The sequence below is a fragment of the Odontesthes bonariensis genome, chromosome 1 (assembly GCF_027942865.1).
Source record: "Odontesthes bonariensis isolate fOdoBon6 chromosome 1, fOdoBon6.hap1, whole genome shotgun sequence".
Lineage (NCBI taxonomy): Eukaryota > Metazoa > Chordata > Actinopteri > Atheriniformes > Atherinopsidae > Odontesthes > Odontesthes bonariensis.
In genome coordinates this window covers 45745264-45765607 of record NC_134506.1, presented here as the reverse complement: position 1 = coordinate 45765607, position 20344 = coordinate 45745264, and the positions used below count along the sequence as shown (strand labels likewise).

Below are 20344 nucleotides of genomic sequence, written 5' to 3'. Positions count from 1 at the left end.
ACAAAACCATGTTGTTTCTTTATCAATCTGTCAACTCTCAAACATTAAAAAGTTGATGTAATCACAAAATACAAGCAAATACAAACAAAAGATGAAACAATTAGTCCTGTTGGCAGGGATCAAAAACTGAATGCAAGAGTTTACAATCCATTAATAACTTTACATATAAAAACACAAAGCGAGACATCAGTAGTGTCAGAACCGTCTGATAGCCTGTGGCTGTACATCCAAATGATCCATCCTATCATGAATGACTGGTTGGTCTTTGAAACCCTCCAGATAATTGAAGAGGACTTTTAAAGAAAAACTAACTACACAGATATATTACATCTGATGCAGAGAAGCACTTCTATCTCTTTTTTCTAAGAGACCCATTTCACAACTTTGTGACCAACATGATGCAATTCAGTAGACAGAAAATTCACAAAGAGGCTATAAGCCAAACTTCAAGGCACTCAACAACATTCCCAGCCATCACATCATTGCAACAGGTTTGCTTCCTGATGGTATTGTGAGAAGACAGAACAGCTCTAATCTTAACTAAAATGATTGACACTTTCAAACCAATTGTTACAAGTTAGGACACGGTGAGGAATCTAAATAAAAACTAAATAAAGTCAGTTTCAAATCATAAACAATTTTTTTTCAGAATAGAAAAAAAAAACATATTTATCCAATCCTGACAATGAAACAGGGGCTGCACAGCTGGGTTTGTCTGCTCAAGCTGCTGCCCCCGCGACCTGACCCCCGGAGAAGCGGTAGCTGGATGGATGGATGGGTGAGCTATGTAATCATAAAACAAAAGACAAGTCGCTGTGGGACAAATGATAGTTCATGTGAATTTTAACTGCAGAGCGGCTTTGAACAGCAGAAGATGAGCCAGCAGCAGACAACAAGGACAACATCATTTAAAGCAATACAATGTAACTTCTCAAAAAGCCCATTATGGAGCTCCCCCTACAGGCTTGGAGGTAATGTACGGTTACACTGTCGTAAATACAACACCCTTTCACGTTTCACGTTTGTTGACGAACCTGCGAGGAGTCAGAAGGTGCAAGCTATGTAACCGAGAAGGTAAGACTAAACAAATGTACCTGGGAGCGTGAGAGGGGTCTATTTGTTTTTGTGGTAGGTGTGCCAGAAAGCAAGTCGAAGTACTTCCGCTCAGCTCCCGGGCCGCTCCCGGGCCGGTCCAGCAAAGATACATAGCGCAGTTTTTCCAACTCAGACCCCCGAAGGGCATAGGAGACAGGCCAATCGTAATATTAAAACATATTCTAGCCGCACAATTTTTTTCAAGCTGTTATTTTAAGGTAGAATTGTTACATAGAATTACTTTAACAATCAATAACAAAAAAGGAGACCGGCATTCATTTGAATTTGGAGCTGACTCCACCAGGTTTTAGAGAAGACTCAACTAAACTCTACAGCAGAGATCTTTTGTCATTTGGATTAATGGGTTTTCAGAGTTTATCCAAGCCAGCCCATTGGTGGCACCCACTGTTTGGCAACCTGTGTTCATCATGCACTTTGACCCAGTGTTTGCACAGTTTGTATGATCAGGATTCCCCAAAACATGACCTATTTTTGTTTTGTGATATACAGTTTATCTGATCTCTTTTGTTGCCCCATCCCAACATGTGATGTTTCAGGACTGCACCGTTTTAACGTTTTTGTTTTTAACTTCTCACCTGTGTGAGTTCTCATGTGCTGCAGCATATTACCCCTCTCACTGAAACATTTGCCACACGTTTTACAAACGTGAGGCTTCTCACCTGTGTGAGTTCTCATGTGACACAACAGACTATCACTCCAACTGAAACATTTGCCACATATTTTGCATGAATAAGGCTTCTCACCTGTGTGAACTTTTATGTGAGCGGTTAAGTTACTGTTGGATCTGAAGGCTTTCCCGCATGTAGAACATGTAAACGGCTTCTCACCTGTATGAGTCCTCATGTGACCTAACAGACCATAACTCCGACTGAAGCATTTGCCACATGTTTTGCATGAATAAGGCTTCTCACCTGTGTGAACTTTTAAGTGAGTGGTTAAGTGACTGCTGGAGATGAAACATTTGCCACATGTAGAACATGAAAACGACTTCTCACCTGTGTGAATTCTCATGTGCTGCTGCAGATTACCACTCTGTATGAAACCTTTCCCACATGTTTCACATGAGTACGGCTTCTCACCTGTGTGAGTCCTCATGTGGACCAACAAAGGACTATAATACCTGAAAGCTTTCTTACATATTTCACAAGAATATGGTTTCTCACCTGTGTGCATTCTATAATGTGCCCTCAACTCAGAATAACTCATAAAGGCTTTTCCACAAACTTCACATTTTACTGCCTGGTCACCTATGTCGGCATTAAACTGACTCTCATTGATCTCATCGTTACTGTGATTTATGCTTCTCCCATGTCTCTTATGTGGCTTCAGCTTTGAATTTTGAGTTGATTCAGACTCTTCGTCTCTCAAGTTTTTTTCCATTTCTTGTCTCTCAGCTACAGAGGAGTTCTGAGAGAGGAGCTGGTCACTGGTTAGTTCACTTTCCTCATGAGTAGGAGTCACCAATAAGATATCAGTCTCCTGTTTCAGTTCAAGCCACTCTTCCTCTTGAGAGGTGCAGCGTTCCTCCAGCTCTTCTTTAAACTGTGGCGGTTCTGGTTCCTGCTGGTCCAAACTGGAGTTGCTCTCGTGGTTAAAGAACTGCTGGTCAGTAAGAATCTCCTTCTCCTCACAGACATATTGCTGTGAGAGGTCTGGGGGAAAAGGGACAAAACCAAAGGTTAATAACACAATGACACATGAATCTAAGGCTACGTGCCCACGACAACGCTCTGAAGCATAAACGCACATGTCCGTTTTTTTCCTCCACAATTTATCTGCGTTCTCACGAGCGCTTGGGGGTGGATATCTGTCTATCCATGGGAACAGGGAAAACGTATAAAACTCATAAAACTCGCAGTTTGCCGATGTAGTATGCACGCCCCGGACGTAGGTGGCAGTAGCAACAATACCTTTGGTATTGTTATATGAGTTATATTGTTATATATTAATAAATATGAGAAATTCCTGTTTTGTGGCTACTTCCTCCGCGTCAGTTGGAAGAAAATGGCGAAGCGCGGCGGCAATACGTCTTCAAACTTTGTTTGGACAGATGTTGAGGTCCAGTTGCTCCTGAGCACGACACTGAACTAAAAAGCCAGGAAGACAGTGGATAATGTGGATTGGGAGAGTGTCCAAAATAAATATAGTGAGATATGGGAGTCGTTCATGGAGAACTACCCACTTAACGTGTGCAAAAAACGCACTTCTGCGATTGAACTGTTCCTACGGCGACGAGAGGTTGGAAAGTTTTCAAGATCTCCACTCTGGGGGGCGTTTGTGTTTTCTCCGTTTTGAACTCCTAAAAACGCCGTCGCCGTGTGCAAGATAGGCACATCTGTCGAAATGTTCTGCGTTTATCTGTCGTTACCGTTGTCGTGGGCACGTAGCCTAACGGTGCGTTCACACCAGACGCGATGCGAATATTCGCACCGCCTTCATCGCGCGATCGTTGCCGCAGGTGTAAATTAAATTCCATCGCCTCAAACGCCTCTTTCGCGCGAGTAAAAAACGAGTGAATAGCTCAAGGGGCTATCCATGGCTGATCGCGTCCTTGTACCTGCTGTGGCAGTCCGAGATTCGTCTGAAACGCACACGCCGTCGTCTCTGGATCAGTGACATCATCCGGTGGTGCATTCAGCTCGGATAATTTCATCGCCTTCTCCAGGAGTTGCGTCTGGATGACGGCCGCCTCCAGCGGCACCCCAGGCCCACCAGGACCCAGCCCGACGACCCGCTTGGGAGGACCGGCGCCTGCAGCCGGCATCCCGCCGAGAGATCACGGCACCGATCCTCCTGAGCAGGCCACCAAACTGGGTCCCGGCGAGCCCGAAACACCGCTGGAAGCGGCCGCCACGGGAGGATCGGTGCCGTGATCTCTCGGCGGGACGCCGGCTGCAGGCGCTCCGCAGCTGGGCCGAGAGATCGCGGCGCCGGTCCTCCATGAGTTCCGTCTGGATGACGGCCGCCTCCAGCGGCACCCCAGGCCCACCAGGACCCAGCCCGACGACCCGCTCGGGAGGACCGGCGCCGCGATCTCTCGGCAGGACACCAACCACAGGCGCCCCGCAGCTGAAACGGAGCCGCGGCCCAGCTGCGGAGCGCCTGCAGCCGGCGTCCCGCCGAGAGATCACGGCACCGATCCTCCCGTGGCGGCCGCTTCCAGCGGTGTTTCGTGCTCGCCGGGACCCAGTTTGGTGGCCTGCTCGGGAGGATCGGTACCGTGATCTCTCGGCGGGACGCCGGCTGCAGGGGCTCCGTAGCTGGGCCGCGGCTCCGTTTCAGCTGCGGGGCGCCTGTGGTTGGTGTCCTGCCGAGAGATCGCGGCGCCGGTCCTCCCGAGCGGGTCGTCGGCCTGGGTCCTGGTGGGCCTGGGGTGCCGCTGGAGGCGGCCGTCATCCAGACGGAACTCCTGGAGAAGGCGGTGATTTAATTTTTTATTTTATTTTGTCAGGGACCATGTGCAAAGTACATTAATTACAAAGTAAAGAGATGACCTGCACCAGATTGTAGCTTAGAAGCTAATTTCCATCTGCAGTCCCATCTGCATGTCACAGACAGCCCTGTCCATCTGTCTCCACGTCACTGTCGTCCAGAATCTCAACGCTGATAGGCTGTCTGGCGCGAATATTTCGCCAAAGTTGGATTTTTTGAACTCGCGCGAATCGCATATTTTCAATCGCGCGGCGGCCACCGCATCACCGCACCGCCTCACCGCGCCTCACCGCGCCTCACCGCGCCGCCCCACCGCGCCTCACCGCGCCGCCCCACCGCGCCTCATCGCGCCGCCGGCTCGAATCCACGTCTAATCGCGTCTTTGCATTGACTTTGTATGTAATCGCGTCGCCCGACCGCGTCTGGTGTGAACGCACCGTAAGATCTGACGAGAAACATTTTAGTTTGAAGTGTCGACAGTGTTCGACAGAAATGTGATGAACCGTAAAATATGCAAATGAGATATATACGAGACATAAAACAACTGTATAGTTTTCCTACAAAAAACAGCCATACGGATTATTAATAAGGTTGATTACTATGTACATACTCCCCCACTGTTTATGAAATCACATGTTATGAAATTCCTGTCTGTTTTCTTTGATGCGGCTGTAACATGTAAAACCCCCTGTGGTGATGAATAACGTCTTGCTGATTCATTATTAAAGTTTTAAAGATGCTTTACCTTTCGCGGTGTTACGGTGACTTTCTGACATGGAAGAGTTGTCTCCATCGTTACTGTGACGCCTCTTCTTTGGCCTCAGCTCTGCATTTCCAGTTGATTCACGCCCACTTCCTTCCTGATCTTGGCTCTGATCTTGGAGCTGGACATTTGTTGGTTCTGCTTCACTACGGTCACTTTCCTCATAAGTTAGGGTCACCGTAGGGTTATCAGTCTCCTGCTGTTCCTCATGACTGGTGCAGACTTCCACCTGTTCCTCTTTAATCTGTGGAGGTTCTGGTTCCTCCTGGTCCAGACTGGAGTCCTTCTCAAGGTTAACAGGAATCTCTTCCTCACAGAGATAATGCCGTGGGAGCTCTGGAAAGACAAAAGGTCACAAGGAAATGGTTATTTACACCATCACTAAATAACAAAGACTGTAGTTATAAGTAATAAAAAGGGTTCCACAGATATGAGGGTGAAACTTAATGTGAATGAGACTAATTATTTAGGTGCACAGATACGAGAAAGTTTCAAGTTTTAACACTCTTAACAGCAGAGATGCAACAATCAACTGGCTGGTGAGCAGAAACGTAGGTTTGTTAGCTTGTTTCAGTTACATCAGATTTACATAATCTTTTCATTCTAAGGTGCTAAAACAATCATCTGCTCCTCAGAAGGTGTTAAAACTCGTGACATATCACACTGTGTCTTTATTTATGGAGCAAAAACTAAGTGAACCCCTGATCCAGCAGCTTGTAGCAGCAGCTTCAGCAGCAGTAAGTTGAAGTAATGGTTTCCTGTGTGACGTTATCAGTCTCTCACATGGTTGTGGAGGAATCTTGGCCCACTCTTCTTTCCAACTCTGCTTCAGCTCATTGAGGTTTGCAGCATTGGTTCATGCTCAGATTATCATAGGTGCCAATGCCGAAGGCATTAGACACACAGTCTAATGTTGCCAGACTCTTATTCTTCCGTTTCCATCATGAATTTCGGCGCGCTACTAGTCTAGCACCGATGGTCAAACCTTCATTAAAAAGCACACCGCTGCGTGCGCAACAACCTCGATCGGTGTGCTATTAAAGTTTGGCTCTCATTCGTCGAAAGGAATTCCGGCAAAATTGGAAAAAGTGGGAAAATTGTGGATGCGAAAATGCATTGAAAAGCACTTAACAAGGGCTTTTTGGCGCTCAAGGAGCACCAACATGATCTATTTTAGAGGCCTTATAACTAGGCCATAAAGCATAACACAGACCTCAGTCAAAGTTTATATGTGACAGGAGACTCTCGGCTTTAACTGAACCAAAGGGTTTGTTGATACATTATACAGCTTTGACACAACGGTAGTTTGCATTTTAAGAAGACTACATCTCAGCTGAGGTGTCTCTCCCACTCTGTTTCTCACTCTAAATTCGATATTGCAACAATTCCTCGAACAAATGTCTCTCATGTCCAAAATATCTGCTTGATCTCGACAAATTTTAATTCAAAACGTAGGCATTTCTGTCCTGTTTCACCCAAAGTCACAGTCATTGACCTCTGCCACACAAATTTCTTACAAATTGCCTCTGAGCCCAGAGGTCGCCTCACCATTTCCATTACAAAAGCCTAAAGTCATAAAATCAATGTTAAAAATTATTCTAAAACTGCCGGTGTAATTTTCATTTGGCTACTATGTGTGGCTCGTACACATAGTAGCCAAATGAAAATTACACCGCTGGCTTCTATCGTCTCTTGGGGCGCTGAAGGTTCAAGAATTATTCGGATACGACTTTTACTTTTCGGACAGCGATCGTTTGTTTTAGACAGTTGAGTGCAGGCAAAATTATAGTTTAATTGTAAGAAGCCATAGTGTGTGCACGTGTCAGTTTGCTCTCTGTCTAACACAGACGAGCTGCAGCTGGTTCCGTCTCCGTAGCAACGCCTTGTTAGCCTGCTCTGTTCTAAGACTGCTTATGAGGGCAGAGCCAAGATGGATGCCCTGTTATAACAGCTTAATGTTATTAATCTGATCTGCTTTTCTACTTTAAACAGATAGTGGGTGGAAGTTTGAAAATACCCACATTGCAATGGGAAAATGAATTGAAAAGCACTTAACGAGCCCCAAAATGCATTTTGAAAATGCCATAAAAGCTGTATTTTAAACAGGACCTTGATAAAAATGACATAACTGTCTTCATCAGACATGTATTAGGAATTTTGGGCCTCAATGGGAAAATCCATTGAAAAAGCTCTTAATGAGCCCAAAAAAACTCTCCTGTTTTGGAGACCTCATACCTCAGCCATACGACATCACAGAGACCTCATTCAAAGTTTATATGTGACAGGAGACTCAACTTCAACTGAACTAAAGGGTTTGTTGATAGGTTGGGCAGTAGATTGGCACCCATCAAAATTTCTTCAGAAATTTTCTAGTTGCCTATACTCCCTATATAGATAAGTGAGCAGTGCTGACCAAAAGGTGGGAACCTCTTTTCATCAGTGTTTCGTCTAGTTGGGCCCACAACACCTCAAGGAGGCTAGACAATGATCACCGGCGTACCAGAGTAACTCCCATAATGCCAACCAACACTGCTCCTCACACCACAACAACATCTTTTTTCTTTGTTTTTTTCTCACAACCACCAGCTACTCCAGCCTCTCACCAACTGCAAATCAGTCACGGCGGGGTGGGGATTCAAACCCTGGTTCAGGTAGGGGGTAATGAAAGTATAGAGGGTGCCAGAGGTGGAGGCATGACAAGAAACACTAGAAGATTCAGCAGACAAACTCACCTAAACAGTCCTACAATCACTAAAAATTCCAGCAGAAACAAGGCCATACAGGCCAACTCACCTAAAATGGCAGCCTGGTTTCAAAAGGCTCACATGGGCCACACCCTCCATTTAAATCTCCTGAATTTCTTCTTTGCTTCTTCCAAGACTCTGTTTACCCTAAGTGCTCCAACTAATGGGCCCCCAGCTACTATTGCTTCTTGTAATCCAAATCCACTGACTGGACTTTACTGCCTCATCTGACACTTCCTTCACTATTTTCCTCACACTCTGTCCACTTACACCCAGCTCCCTCAGCAATGAGACAACAGACTTTGCAACAAATCCTCTACATCCTACTTCCACTGGACAGATTCTAACTTTCCATCCTTGCTGCTCTGCTTCTGCCCCCAACTCCACATACCTAAGCTTTCTCCTTTCATATGCTTCAACACACCGAGGAAGATGAAATTATTTAAAAACAAAAATTAAATGTTCTCAGAAATTAGTTTATTAGTAGAAAACATTTTACAAAACCATGTTGTTTCTTTATCAATCTGTCAACTCTCAAACATTAAAAAGTTGATGTAATCACAAAATACAAGCAAATACAAACACAAGATGAAACAATGAGTCCTGTTGGCAGGGATCAAAACCTGAATGCAAGAGTTCAAAATCCATAAATGACTTTACATGTAAAAACACAAAGCAAGACATCAGTAGTGTCAGAACCGTCTTGTAGAATGTAGCTGCACATCCAAATGATCCATCCCATCAATCATGAGTGACTGGTTGGTCTTTGAAACCCTCCAGATAATTGAAGAGGACTTTTAAAGAAAAACTAACTGCACAGATATATTACATCCAATGCACAGAAGCACTTCTATCTCTTTTTTCTAAGAGACCCATTTCACAACTTTGTGACCAACACTATACAATTCAGTAGACAGAAAATTCACAAAGAGGCTATAAGCCAAACTGCAAGGCACTCAACAACATTCCCAGCCATCCCATCACTGCAACAGGTTTGCTTCCTGATGGTATTGTGTGAAGGCAGAACAGCTCTAATTTTAACAACAATGATTGATAATTTCAAACCAATTGTTACAAGTTAGGACACGGTGAGGAATCTAAATAAAAACTAAATAAAGTCAGTTTCAAATCATAAACAATTTTATTCAGAACAGAAAAAAACATATATCAAATCCTGACAATGAAACAGGGGCTGCACAGCTGGGTTTGTCTGCTCAAGCTAATGCCCCCGCGACCTGACCCCCAGAAAAGCGGTAGATGGATGGATGGATGGATGGATGGGTGAGCTATGTAATCATAAAACGTAAGACAAGTCGCTGTGGGACAAATGCTATTTAATGTGAATTTTAACTGCAGAGCGGCTTTGAACAGCAGAAGATGAACCAGCAGCAGACAATGAAGACAACATCATTTAACAGTTAATAACCAAAAGGAGAACGGCATTCATTTGAATTTGGAGCTGACTCCACCAGGTTTTAGAGCACACTCAAATAAACTCTACAGCAGAGATCTTTTGTCATTTGGATTAATGGGTTTTCAGAGTTTATCCAAGCCAGCCCATTGGTGGCACCCACTGTTTGGCAAACTGTGTTCATCATGCACTTTGACCCAGTGTTTGCACAGTTTGTATGATCAGGAGGATTCCCCAAAACATGACCTATTTTTGTTTTGTGAGACACAGTTTGTCTGACCTCTTTTGTTGCCCCATCCCAACATGTGATGTTTCAGGACTGCACCGTTTTAACGTTTTTGTTTTTAACTTCTCACCTGTGTGAGTTCTCATGTGCTGCAGCATATTACCCCTCTCACTGAAACATTTGCCACATGTTTTACAAACGTGAGGCTTCTCACCTGTGTGAGTTCTCATGTGACACAACAGACTATCACTCCAACTGAAACATTTGCCACATATTTTGCATGAATAAGGCTTCTCACCTGTGTGAACTTTTATGTGAGCGGTTAAGTTACTGTTGGAGCTGAAGGCTTTCCCACATGTAGAACATGAAAACGACTTCTCACCTGTATGAGTCCTCATGTGGACCAACAGACCATAACTCCGACTGAAGCATTTCCCACATGTTTCACATGAGTACAGCTTCTCACCTGTGTGAGTCCTCATGTGGACCAACAAACCATTATTATACCTGAAAGCTTTCCCACATGTAGAACATATAAACGGTTTCTCACCTGTGTGAATTCTCATGTGCTGCTGCAGATTACGACTCTGTATGAAACCTTTCCCACATGTTTCACATGAGTACGGCTTCTCACCTGTGTGAGTCCTCATGTGGACCAACAAACCACTATTATACCTGAAAGCTTTCTTACATATTTCACAAGAATATGGTTTCTCACCTGTGTGTATTCCACAATGTGCCCTCAACTCAGAGTAACTCATAAAGGCTTTTCCACAAACTTCACATTTTACTGCCTGGTCACCTGTGTCGGCATTAAACTGACTCTCATTGATCACATCGTTACTGTGATTTATGTTTCTCTCACGTCTCTTATTTGGCTTCAGCTTTGAATTTTGAGTTGAGTCAGACTCTTCGTCTCTCAAGTTTTTTTCCATTTCTTGTCTCTCAGCTACAGAGGAGTTCTGAGAGAGGAGCTGGTCACTGGTTAGTTCACTTTCCTCATAAGTAGGAGTCACCAATAAGATATCAGTCTCCTGCTTCAGTTCAAGCCACTCTTCCTCTTGAGAGGTGCAGCGTTCCTCCAGCTCTTCTTTAAACTGTGGCGGTTCTGGTTCCTGCTGGTCCAGACTGGAGTTGCTCTCGTGGTTAAAGAACTGCTGGTCAGTAAGAATCTCCTCCTCTTTACAGACATATTGTTGTGAGAGGTCTGGGGGAAAAGGGACAAAACCAAAGGTTAATAACTCGATGACAGATGAATCTAAGATCTGACAAGAAACATTTTAGTTTGAAATGTCGAGAGTGTTCGACAGAAATGTGGTGAACCGTAAAATATGCAAATGAGATATATATGAGACAGAAAACAACTGTATACTTCTCCTACAAAAACGAGCCATACGGATTATTAATAAGGTTGATTACTATGCACATACTCCCCCACTGTTTATTAAATCACATGTTATGAAATTCCTGTCTGTTTTCTGTGATGCTGCTGTAACATGTAAAACCCCCTGTGGTGATGAATAACGTCTTGCTGATTCATTATTAAAGTTTTAAAGATGCTTTACCTTTCGCGGTGTTACGGTGACTTTCTGACATGGAAGAGTTGTCTCCATCGTTACTGTGACGCCTCTTCTTTGGCCTCAGCTCTGCATTTCCAGTTGATTCACGCCCACTTCCTTCCTGATCTTGGCTCTGATCTTGGAGCTGGACATTTGTTGGTTCTGCTTCACTAAGGTCACTTTCCTCAAAAGTTAGGGTCACCGTAAGGTTATCAGTCTCCTGCTTCAGTAAGAGCTGCTGTTCCTCATGACTGGTGCAGACTTCCACCTGTTCCTCTTTAATCTGTGGAGGTTCTGGTTCCTCCTGGTCCAGACTGGAGTCCTTCTCAAGGTTAACAGGAATCTCTTCCTCACAGAGATAATACTGTGGGAGCTCTGGCAAGACAAAAGGTCACAAGGAAATGGTTATTTACACCATCACTAAATAACAAAGACTGTAGTTATAAGTAATAAAAAGAGTTCCACAGATATGAGGGTGAAACTTAATGTGAATGAGACTAATTATTTAGGTGCACACATACGAGAAAGTCTTAAGTTTTAACACTCTTAACAGCAGAGATGCAACAATCAACTGGCTGGTGACCAGAAACGTAGGTTTGTTAGCTTGCTTCAGATACATCAGAAAAACATAATCTTTTAATTCTAAAGTGCTAAAACAATCATCTGCTCCTCAGCAGGTGTTAAAAATCGTGACATATCACACTGTCTTTATTTATGGAGCAAAAACTAAGTGAACCCCTAATCCAGCAGCTTGTAGCAGCAGCTTCAGCAGCAGTAAGTTGAAGTAATGGTTTCCTGTGTGACGTTATCAGTCTCTCACATGGTTGTGGAGGAATCTTGGCCTACTCTTCTTTCCAACGCTGCTTCAGCTCATTGAGGTTTGCAGCATTGGTTCATGCTCAGATTATCATGGGTGCCAATGCCGAAGGCATTAGACACACAGTCTAATGTTGCCAGACTCTTATTCTTCCGTTTCCATCATGAATTTCGGTGCGCTACTAATCTAGCACTGATGGTCCGACCGGCATAAAAAGCACACCGCTGCGTGCAAAACCACTTCGATCGGTGTGCTATTACGTTTGGCTCTCATTAGTCGAAAGGAATTCCGGCAAAATGGGAAAAAGTGGGAAAATTGTGGATGCGAAAATGCATTGAAAAGCACTTAACAAGGGCTTTTTGGCGCTCAAGGAGCACCAAAATGATCTATTTTAGAGGCCTTATAACTAGGCCATAAAGCATAACACAGACCTCATTCAAAGTTTATATGTGACAGGGGACTCTCGGCTTTAACTGAACCAAAGGGTTTGTTGATACATTATACAGCTTTGACACAACGGTAGTTTACGTTTTAGGAAGACTACATCTCGGCATGGTGTCTCTCCCACTCGGTTTCTCACTCTAAATTCGATACTGCACCAATTCCGCGAACAAATGTCTCTCATGTCCAAAATATTTGCGCGATCTGGACAAATTTTACTTCAAAACGTAGGCATTTTTGTCCTCTTTCACCCAAAGTCACACTCATTGACCTCTGCCACACATATTCCTTACAAATTGCCTCTGAGCCCAGAGGTCGCCTCTCCATTTCCATTATAAAGGCCTAAAGTCATTGAATTCAGGTGAAAAATTATTTTAAAACTGCCATAAAAAACGAGCCACACATAGTAGCTGAATGAAAACTACACCGCTGGCTTCTGCCGTCTCTTGGGGCGCTGACGGCTCAAGAATTATTCGGATACGACTTTTACTATTCGGACAGCGACCGTTTGTTCCAGACAGTCGAGTGCAGTCAAAATTATAGTCTAGTTTATGAAGCCATAGTGTGTGCACATGTCAGTTTGGTCTCTGTCTAACACAGACGAGCCGCAGCTGGTTCCGTCTCCGTAGCAACGCCTTGTTAGCCTGCTCTGTTCTAAGACTGCTTATGAGGGCAGAGCTAAGATGGATGCCCTGTTATAACAGCTTAATGTTATTAATCTGATCTGCTTTTCTACTTTAAACAGATAGTGGGTGGAAGTTTGAAAATACCCACAATGCAATGGGAAAATGAATTGAAAAGAACTTAACGAACCCAAAATGCATTTTGAAAATCCATAAGTTGTATTTTAAACAGGACCTTGATGAAAATGATATAACTGTCTACAGCAGACATGTCTTATAAATTTAGGGCCTCTGCGAATTATTATTATTATTAATAATAATAATAATAATAATAATAATAATAATAAATACAAAAATAAACAAACACACATCCACACACACTCGCACAGCACATGCATCCATCCCCCAACTCCGCTGGGGTGTGGCGCAGCGGGCACATTCGGGGGCCAGCAGCCCCCCAGCTACCACAGACCCCGAACCAGCAGGACAACTCCTCCTGGCCCCTCCCGCCCCAAGCAGCAACCAGGCAACAAGTGTGTGTGAAGACCCATCCCCTCGCCCTTCTGGCTCTTCGATATTTTCTAATAGTGAGCATTTAAAATTGAGGGGCAGGCAACCTTGTGGAACTGGGAGTGCAGCCCTCCGGGCAGCCTAAATATCCAAAGAGCCGCGCCATCCAGATATCACTTAGTGCTACCACCCCCCAATTTGTATTCAGGAAGCCACTTGGTACCCGAAGGCACCCACCCGCCCCACCCCAGACGGCCCCTACAAATAAAGACAATAACAAAACAAACAAACCATGCAGTCACTCCAGTCACAGCAGCTCGGGCCTGAGACCCACCATCACACAGGCCCACCCAAGCTGCCCTCAACCGGGTAAAAGCACCGCCACACCCCACCGCACGCCACCACACCCTAACAAAGAAAAACCTGCAGACATATCAGAGATCCCAGAGCAACCAGCCCGACACCAGGACCCGCACCAACCCACGTGCACCGTGGCGTGCCCAGGGAAACCCAGACCCCCCAGGCACAGGCAGCGCTCAGACACCAGGGCCCAGGCCCAGTGTGTAGAGACTGTGGTGCTGAAGCTACTGTCGGAGTGAACCTACTTTCCTGGAATACATAATTTTGAGTTAAGTTTTAATGTGATTTCCAAATGAGTTGTTTTTAAAGACACTGCACATTTAGAGAAGAGATTGTTGCCAATTGTTACACTGTAGGAGTGGGCTAAAGTTATGAAAGGATAACGTCACGTTAGCGTGAAGTTATGTAGCACTATGAAGTGGTACCTTGAGTTACGAGTGTCCCGACATATGTGTGGCTTGTTTTAGTTACGAGCCGTTATTCCGTCGATTTTTTTACTTTAAAGGCAGGGTAGGGGATCTTTTTCTGGAACATTTTTTTACATATTGCTTGAAATACTCTTCACACCCCCATTGCAACCAATTAATTAAAAGTTTTGACACAAATATGAAAAGTTTTAGTGGCCTCTAGAACGTACAATCTAGGAAAAACAGTATCCAATCATTGTGAACGGACCGTTCACAATGATTCCACCTCCCCCTGTGCGCGTACCCTGCTCCGTGAACGAATTACACGTCCAGAAGCTTGGCAGGAAGCTAAACTAGAGCCAGCTTGGCTAGCACCTAGCATTATTAAACGTATAGTTAGCATAAACTAAATACTAAATACGGCAACGATCGATGCTTGCTGTCAGAACAGCGCTCGTGCACCTTCGTGCTCGTTCATGTACTCTAGAGGCGTGGCTTCGGGGGGAAAGTGAAGAAAAGGGTTGGGACTTTTTACCGGTGTATTTTCAAAATGCAGCTTCGCTGGACTCAAAATCCAGGATCTCCTACCCTACCTTTAATTTGCGAGCAGAAATTTATGTTACTTGTTATGAAATAACTTTTTTTTAAAAGTTGCAAACCTCCTCCACCAGCATCTTCTGCCTGTCCAAGCGTCTGATCTCCAGATAAATACACTTGATAAAACCAATATATTTATTTACTTTTTCATTTATCGTATCGTATTATGTTCTTCTACAATGCTTTTTATTTAAAAATAAATTTATTCCATCACAAAAAAAAAAATTGGGGAGGTTTTTGGGGGGATGGAACGGATTAATGGCATTTCCATTCATTTCAATGGTGGATATTGATTTGACGTACAAGCTATTTGACTTATGAGCTCTGTCACGGAACCAATTAAACGCGTAACTCAACGCACCACTGTGTTGGGGTAATGTGGGGGGACATATCATTGTTGGTTTTCAGTGTATAATCAACACAGTTCTTAAGGATTTCATACCAGGCTGTAACGTTAGATGAAACTGATATAATCTTTGGGCATTTGTTACAATGTCCATGAAGCTTGTTTGTTATTATAAAAGGTCTAAAAGTATAACTTTAGCCAAGCTACATCACCTGACTAACCTACATGATCTGGTTTAACTTTATAGCAGCTAGGCTGCTAGTTGATTTTAAAGTAAGTTAAAGCACAAGAATGGAGACAAATGGTTTAAGATTAACACAATATTGAGGTTTAACCAGGCTGCCTTATTTTGTGTAGGGACAGATAACAATGAAAAGAACGGGAAATATTGCAGACTTCTTATAAAGAAGCACAAGTCAGACCCAGATAAGGCCCAGATCAGGCCCCAGCCATGAAACCAGCAGCCCTGGCAGCTCCCAACCAGGCAAGTCAGTGTGGGCAGACACAAGGAACCAGTCTACCACCACCAGGTCAGAGTATTCAAAGGCAGCTAAATGCATCTCCAGTTTATAGAAGTGTAGCCTCACTTTGTCCAGATTGTTAATGTAAAGAGGGGGGTGAGTATTGTGATGACAATAGTGTGAGTGTGTGAGAGATATGCATCATTTTAGTTGTTTTACTGTAGACAGCGATAGTGACTGGCCAGACATGTGGACTGCCAAACAAAAAGAAGAATTTAAATCCAAATTATGTTGAATAATTTAAAATAACATTCATCCAAAAATACATCTGTGATATGTTCAGAGAATATAAAGCCAGCAGAGCTCTTAGATCCAAGGACTCAGGTCAGCTGGTCCAGTCCAGAGTCCAGACTAAACATGGAGAAGCAGCATTTAGCTGTTATGCTGCAAACAAGTGGAACAAACTGCCAGTGGAGATTAAACTTTCACCAAATGGAGACATGTTTAAATCCAGGTTAAAGACATTTCTGTTCTCATGTGTCTATGCATGAAATCTGCACGCTATCTTTGAACTTATCTAGACTGTTGCTTGTTTTTAAATTCATTTAAATGATTTTATTTGTTTCTCTTTATATTCTTTTTTTGTATTTTTAATGCTTCTTCCACTCCCTGCTGCAATGCTTTTATTTTATGTAAAGCACTTTGACTTGTTTGTACATGAAATGTGCTACAAATAAATTTGATTGATTGATTGAAAAAATGATATTCAATAGTGATATTTATATACTGTATATCTAACAAAGTATGCTAGTGTTCAGCTATTGAAAAGTGAATAGTTCGTTTCAATGTTACGACAGTGAACTTTTGAGTTTATCTGATTGGTTTTGATGTTTGGAAGGGAATGATTTTTGGTGAAATATGAACAAGGATGTATTGTCAACTTCAGATTTGAAGTATTCTATTTAAATAAATGCGGAAAAATGACCTGAAACGACCATGAAATTGACCATGTTTGCCTCATGTTGAATATATTTTATATTCATGCAGGCTGCTTGTGTGACCAGTAACACCTACAGACTGCACCTGATCAAGTTGTAATAGTGAGTAAATACTACTGACAGATTTTTTGGTAAACTAAATAGAATAGTTTTACATGTCACTGTATCTAAAACGGTGCATTTTTCTGGACTTCTTAAAAAAAGGGGGCAAAATTGAGAGTATGCCCACTTCTCCAGGGACCACTACACCACTGGTTAACCCATCCTGAACATCCTTTGTCCTGTATAATGTGTTCTGTGAAGGATTTTGTTTTGTATGAGCTGCAAATTAGGATTTCAAGTCATTCTGAAGGTGTTCAAACATATTTGTGGCCAGAGGTTATGGTTAGAATTAGAACTGAAGGATAGAACTGCCTCCCATTTTGGGGATGGTAAAGAAATTGTTTCATCCATCTTAGGCTGCGGCTACATGAAAATGTTTTTCACTGTAAACGATACTTTTTCTTATCATTTCGCTGTCGCGGCCACACGGAGCCGGCGTTCCCACTACCCCAAATCGATAGTTTTTGAGAACGGGTTCCAGAGTGGGAAAGTTTGAAAACGAGGTTGTTTCGTTTCCATTATTACAGCGAAAACGTTTTTGCGTCAGTCAAACGTTGACGCTGTGAGACTTCTCTATTGTCTCAAAGCGTGGCGTGTGTACTGCATCGTTTCATCGTTTTCATCCGTTTTCGTCTGGACCTGAGTCTTTACAGCAGCGTTCCCGTGTGGTTGCAAGAATTTTCGTACCCGTTTTTAAAAAAAAAACCTTGTTTCGTTTCCGTGTAGCCGTAGCCTTAGACACAAATCAGCCCCAACTGGAAGCACTTTTAAATCCAGGTTAAAAACATTTCTCTTTCGGTGTGCTTATGGTTGAGTTTATATCTTTCTTTTTCCCCTCTTCTTTGATTGCTTTTAACTGTGTTTTTAATTTTTATTCTATTTTTTTTTTTTCTTTAAATTGCTGCTTTATGCTGTTCTTTTAAATGCCTTGTCTTTATGTAAAGCACATAAAGTTGCCTGTGGTATGAAATGCGCTATATAAATAAAGATGACTTGCCTTGCCTTGGCTTAGACAGGTTTAAGCCAGGTTTTAATGCCTCTTTCATTGTTTCTACTGTGTAGATATGTTGGTATCTAATAAAGTTGAACAGATTTAATGATAAAACTGGAGTTTTAAGATGCAGCTGCAGCCGGATGTGTCACACCGTCAGATGTCCGGCTGCTTGGTTCTGCTGGACCACAGGTCCGTAAAATGAGCCGAGTTATGCGTGGAGACTGCATCCGTACAGAGAAGTGGAATAAAAACTTCGTTTTTCAATGAAATTTGTGAATAATCGCGATCTCAATGTTGATTAAAAAAAATGCTCGTGATTATCATGGCAGGCCTCGAGCGGAGGATGTAAAAGCCGTTCAGGCTGACAGAAACAGCGGATTCAGGATGAGGCCCGTTAAAGCCCAACAGAACCGGAGCGGAGCTCAGAGCTGCAGCCCTGTTCCTCCACACAGCCTTACTTACCCACTCTGTGGAAGTTTATTTGCGGTTTCCAGCTGATATCCAGCAGTCTGCGCTGACGGCCGATCTCTTCCTCGTACTGGACGATGGTTTTCTCAAACTCTGAGAATATTTCTTCGGCGGCAGCAGTTAGTCGCTGGCTGATAAACTCTCTCAGATGCTGAACTGAAGACATTGTTGCTGCTCTCACTCAGATATTCAGCTCAGACACGCTAACACACCGTCCAGCAGCTGAGTCCCACACAGAGAAAACTGGCGGCCGGCTGCGGTGTTTGTTTCCGGGGTCACAGGATGGAGTTCCGGCCCAGAGGTCCTGGCTGCAGACCTCCACCACAGATTCTATAATAGGACAGATACGCCACTCACGGTGCATTTCCGGTTTCCAACGAGGCGATTTTGGTTGCAGTTCCACCCTCTTTCCACGTGGGGCGCCCAATTTTGGAGACCAGAATGAATGGAGTCCTATGGAGCTATACGCCCTTTCGTGCCCTTATCTCAAGATATAATTTTTTCTCTAGTAATTCGAATGTTGTTTTCGAAAAAGGATGTTTAGAAAATACCCATGGCTGAGTTTTAGATTTTTAGAGCCACTCATTTGCTTAAAAAAAGGATTTGAAGTGTATATGACGTCATACATAGCGGGTCGACCAGCTGTCATTAGCACAATGCTAGCGCGTTGTGGACAACAAGAAGCCAACCAGTAAGAAATCAAAGCGATATATGTACTCGTTCAGTAGATTTTTTACTTGAAACCCATGTTGAGCTCTCAGAAACTACATTCAAATCTGAGCGCTCTTGAGGAGACTTAGGTGAAACTGACCATTTGTAGCATCTAGCTCCATAGGGTCCCATTCATTCTGGTCTCCACCGACGCTCCCAGTGGAATTCTGGTGGAACTGCAGCCAAAAAGCCGGTACAATGGGGCTTAATACAGAGTGGCAAGGCTGTTCGTTATAATGGCTGTGCCTCCACTGTCAGGCCCGGAAATGCACGGCGTGCATTTCAAAATAAAATCGCGAATGCACTTCCGGTTGAATCGTTTTCCTCACAAATTAATTAATTATTGAACAGTATGACATAAATCTATCAATTCCCGGTCTATCTTATATATTGTTTTTATTTGTAGAGTAAACTTTTGTTTGGTCAGTGCACATTTTCTCTTAAGCTATTACTCATATTCATAAGCCAACATCTCACAAGATGCCATAGGCCTATACATTTTATTGTGTACTATAGAGTACGTCACTGCCGTTTCATTATCATTTCATTTTGACTTTATTGCACTGCTCTTTTTCTATACATTTGTTTCAATTAGTTTTTCTGTTGTATTTTTCTGTAAATTTATTATTAACCACCATACCTTTCATGTTTGGTTCTTTGTCTATGCTAATTATGTTGATGTGCTGCTGGAACACCTTAGTACCACTAAATACTACCCTAACTCTTGATATCTACAGTATAATCCAAGTCAAATTATTAAGTGATCGATGAGAAAACATCAAAAACATACCAAGTTACAACATGATCAAATGTTCTGTAGACCTTTACTCAGTGAGACATTCACAATAGGCCAAAAATGTTTGTGTTTGTCTACTACTTCTTCACAAAATCTCAGCATGTCGTCAATGTTGTGAAAAATGAATTTGAATGGCTCCAGGATCGCTCCAGATGGTTTCTTCTGTTCTGAACACATCCCAGTTCGTTTGAAATAAATGCCATTTGCTGATATTGTTGTGGACACATGAAATCCTTGGTTTGACACAAGGGCAATGCCATGTGTTTAATGAAGAAATATTCAAGATTCAAGATAGTTTTATTTGTCTCATACACAATCATACACAGTACAATGTGCAGTGAAATATCCTCCCGAGGCGACTGTAATAGTGCAAAGTTGGCTCATAGACGGAAAAACAGAAGTGCTTTGAGCTTTCCACAAATAATACCTCAACACAGAGAGGGACATGTGCTGCCTGGGCAT

At 43.2% G+C, this 20344-nt stretch overlaps 1 protein-coding gene across 3 annotated transcripts; it reads right to left on the bottom strand.

Moving 5' to 3' along the window:
- Positions 1 to 18: 18 nt before the first annotated feature.
- Positions 19 to 18642, bottom strand: LOC142382471 (uncharacterized). 3 transcript variants are annotated; one of them, XM_075468378.1, is made up of 3 exons: positions 10411 to 10895; positions 5294 to 5647; positions 19 to 2768 (listed from the first exon to the last, which is right to left on the bottom strand). In XM_075468378.1, exons 1-3 carry the CDS (start codon positions 10625 to 10627, stop codon positions 1582 to 1584), a joined length of 1758 nt encoding a protein of 585 aa, XP_075324493.1. In that variant the 5' UTR covers positions 10628 to 10895; the 3' UTR covers positions 19 to 1581. The 3 variants fall into 3 exon arrangements, with proteins under 3 accessions (XP_075324493.1, XP_075324484.1, XP_075324503.1); XM_075468369.1 differs by lacking the exon at positions 10411 to 10895 and adding an exon at positions 18370 to 18642 and having other exon boundaries at positions 20 to 2768; XM_075468388.1 differs by lacking the exons at positions 19 to 2768; positions 5294 to 5647; positions 10411 to 10895 and adding exons at positions 11186 to 11626; positions 18370 to 18639.
- Between the last annotated feature and the right edge of the window lie 1702 nt (positions 18643 to 20344).

Excerpts from the sequence above, each read along its gene's own strand:
- LOC142382471 (XM_075468378.1), bottom strand. The coding sequence starts at position 10,627 with ATGGAAAAAAACTTGAGAGACGAAGAGTCTGACTCAACTCAAAATTCA. Across the intron at positions 5,648-10,410 it reads ACATTGTGGAATACACACAG|AGCTCCCACGGCATTATCTC; the intron begins GTGAGAAACCAT and ends TTGTCTTTCCAG. Across the intron at positions 2,769-5,293 it reads TCACCGTAACACCGCGAAAG|ACCTCTCACAGCAATATGTC; the intron begins GTAAAGCATCTT and ends CTTTTCCCCCAG.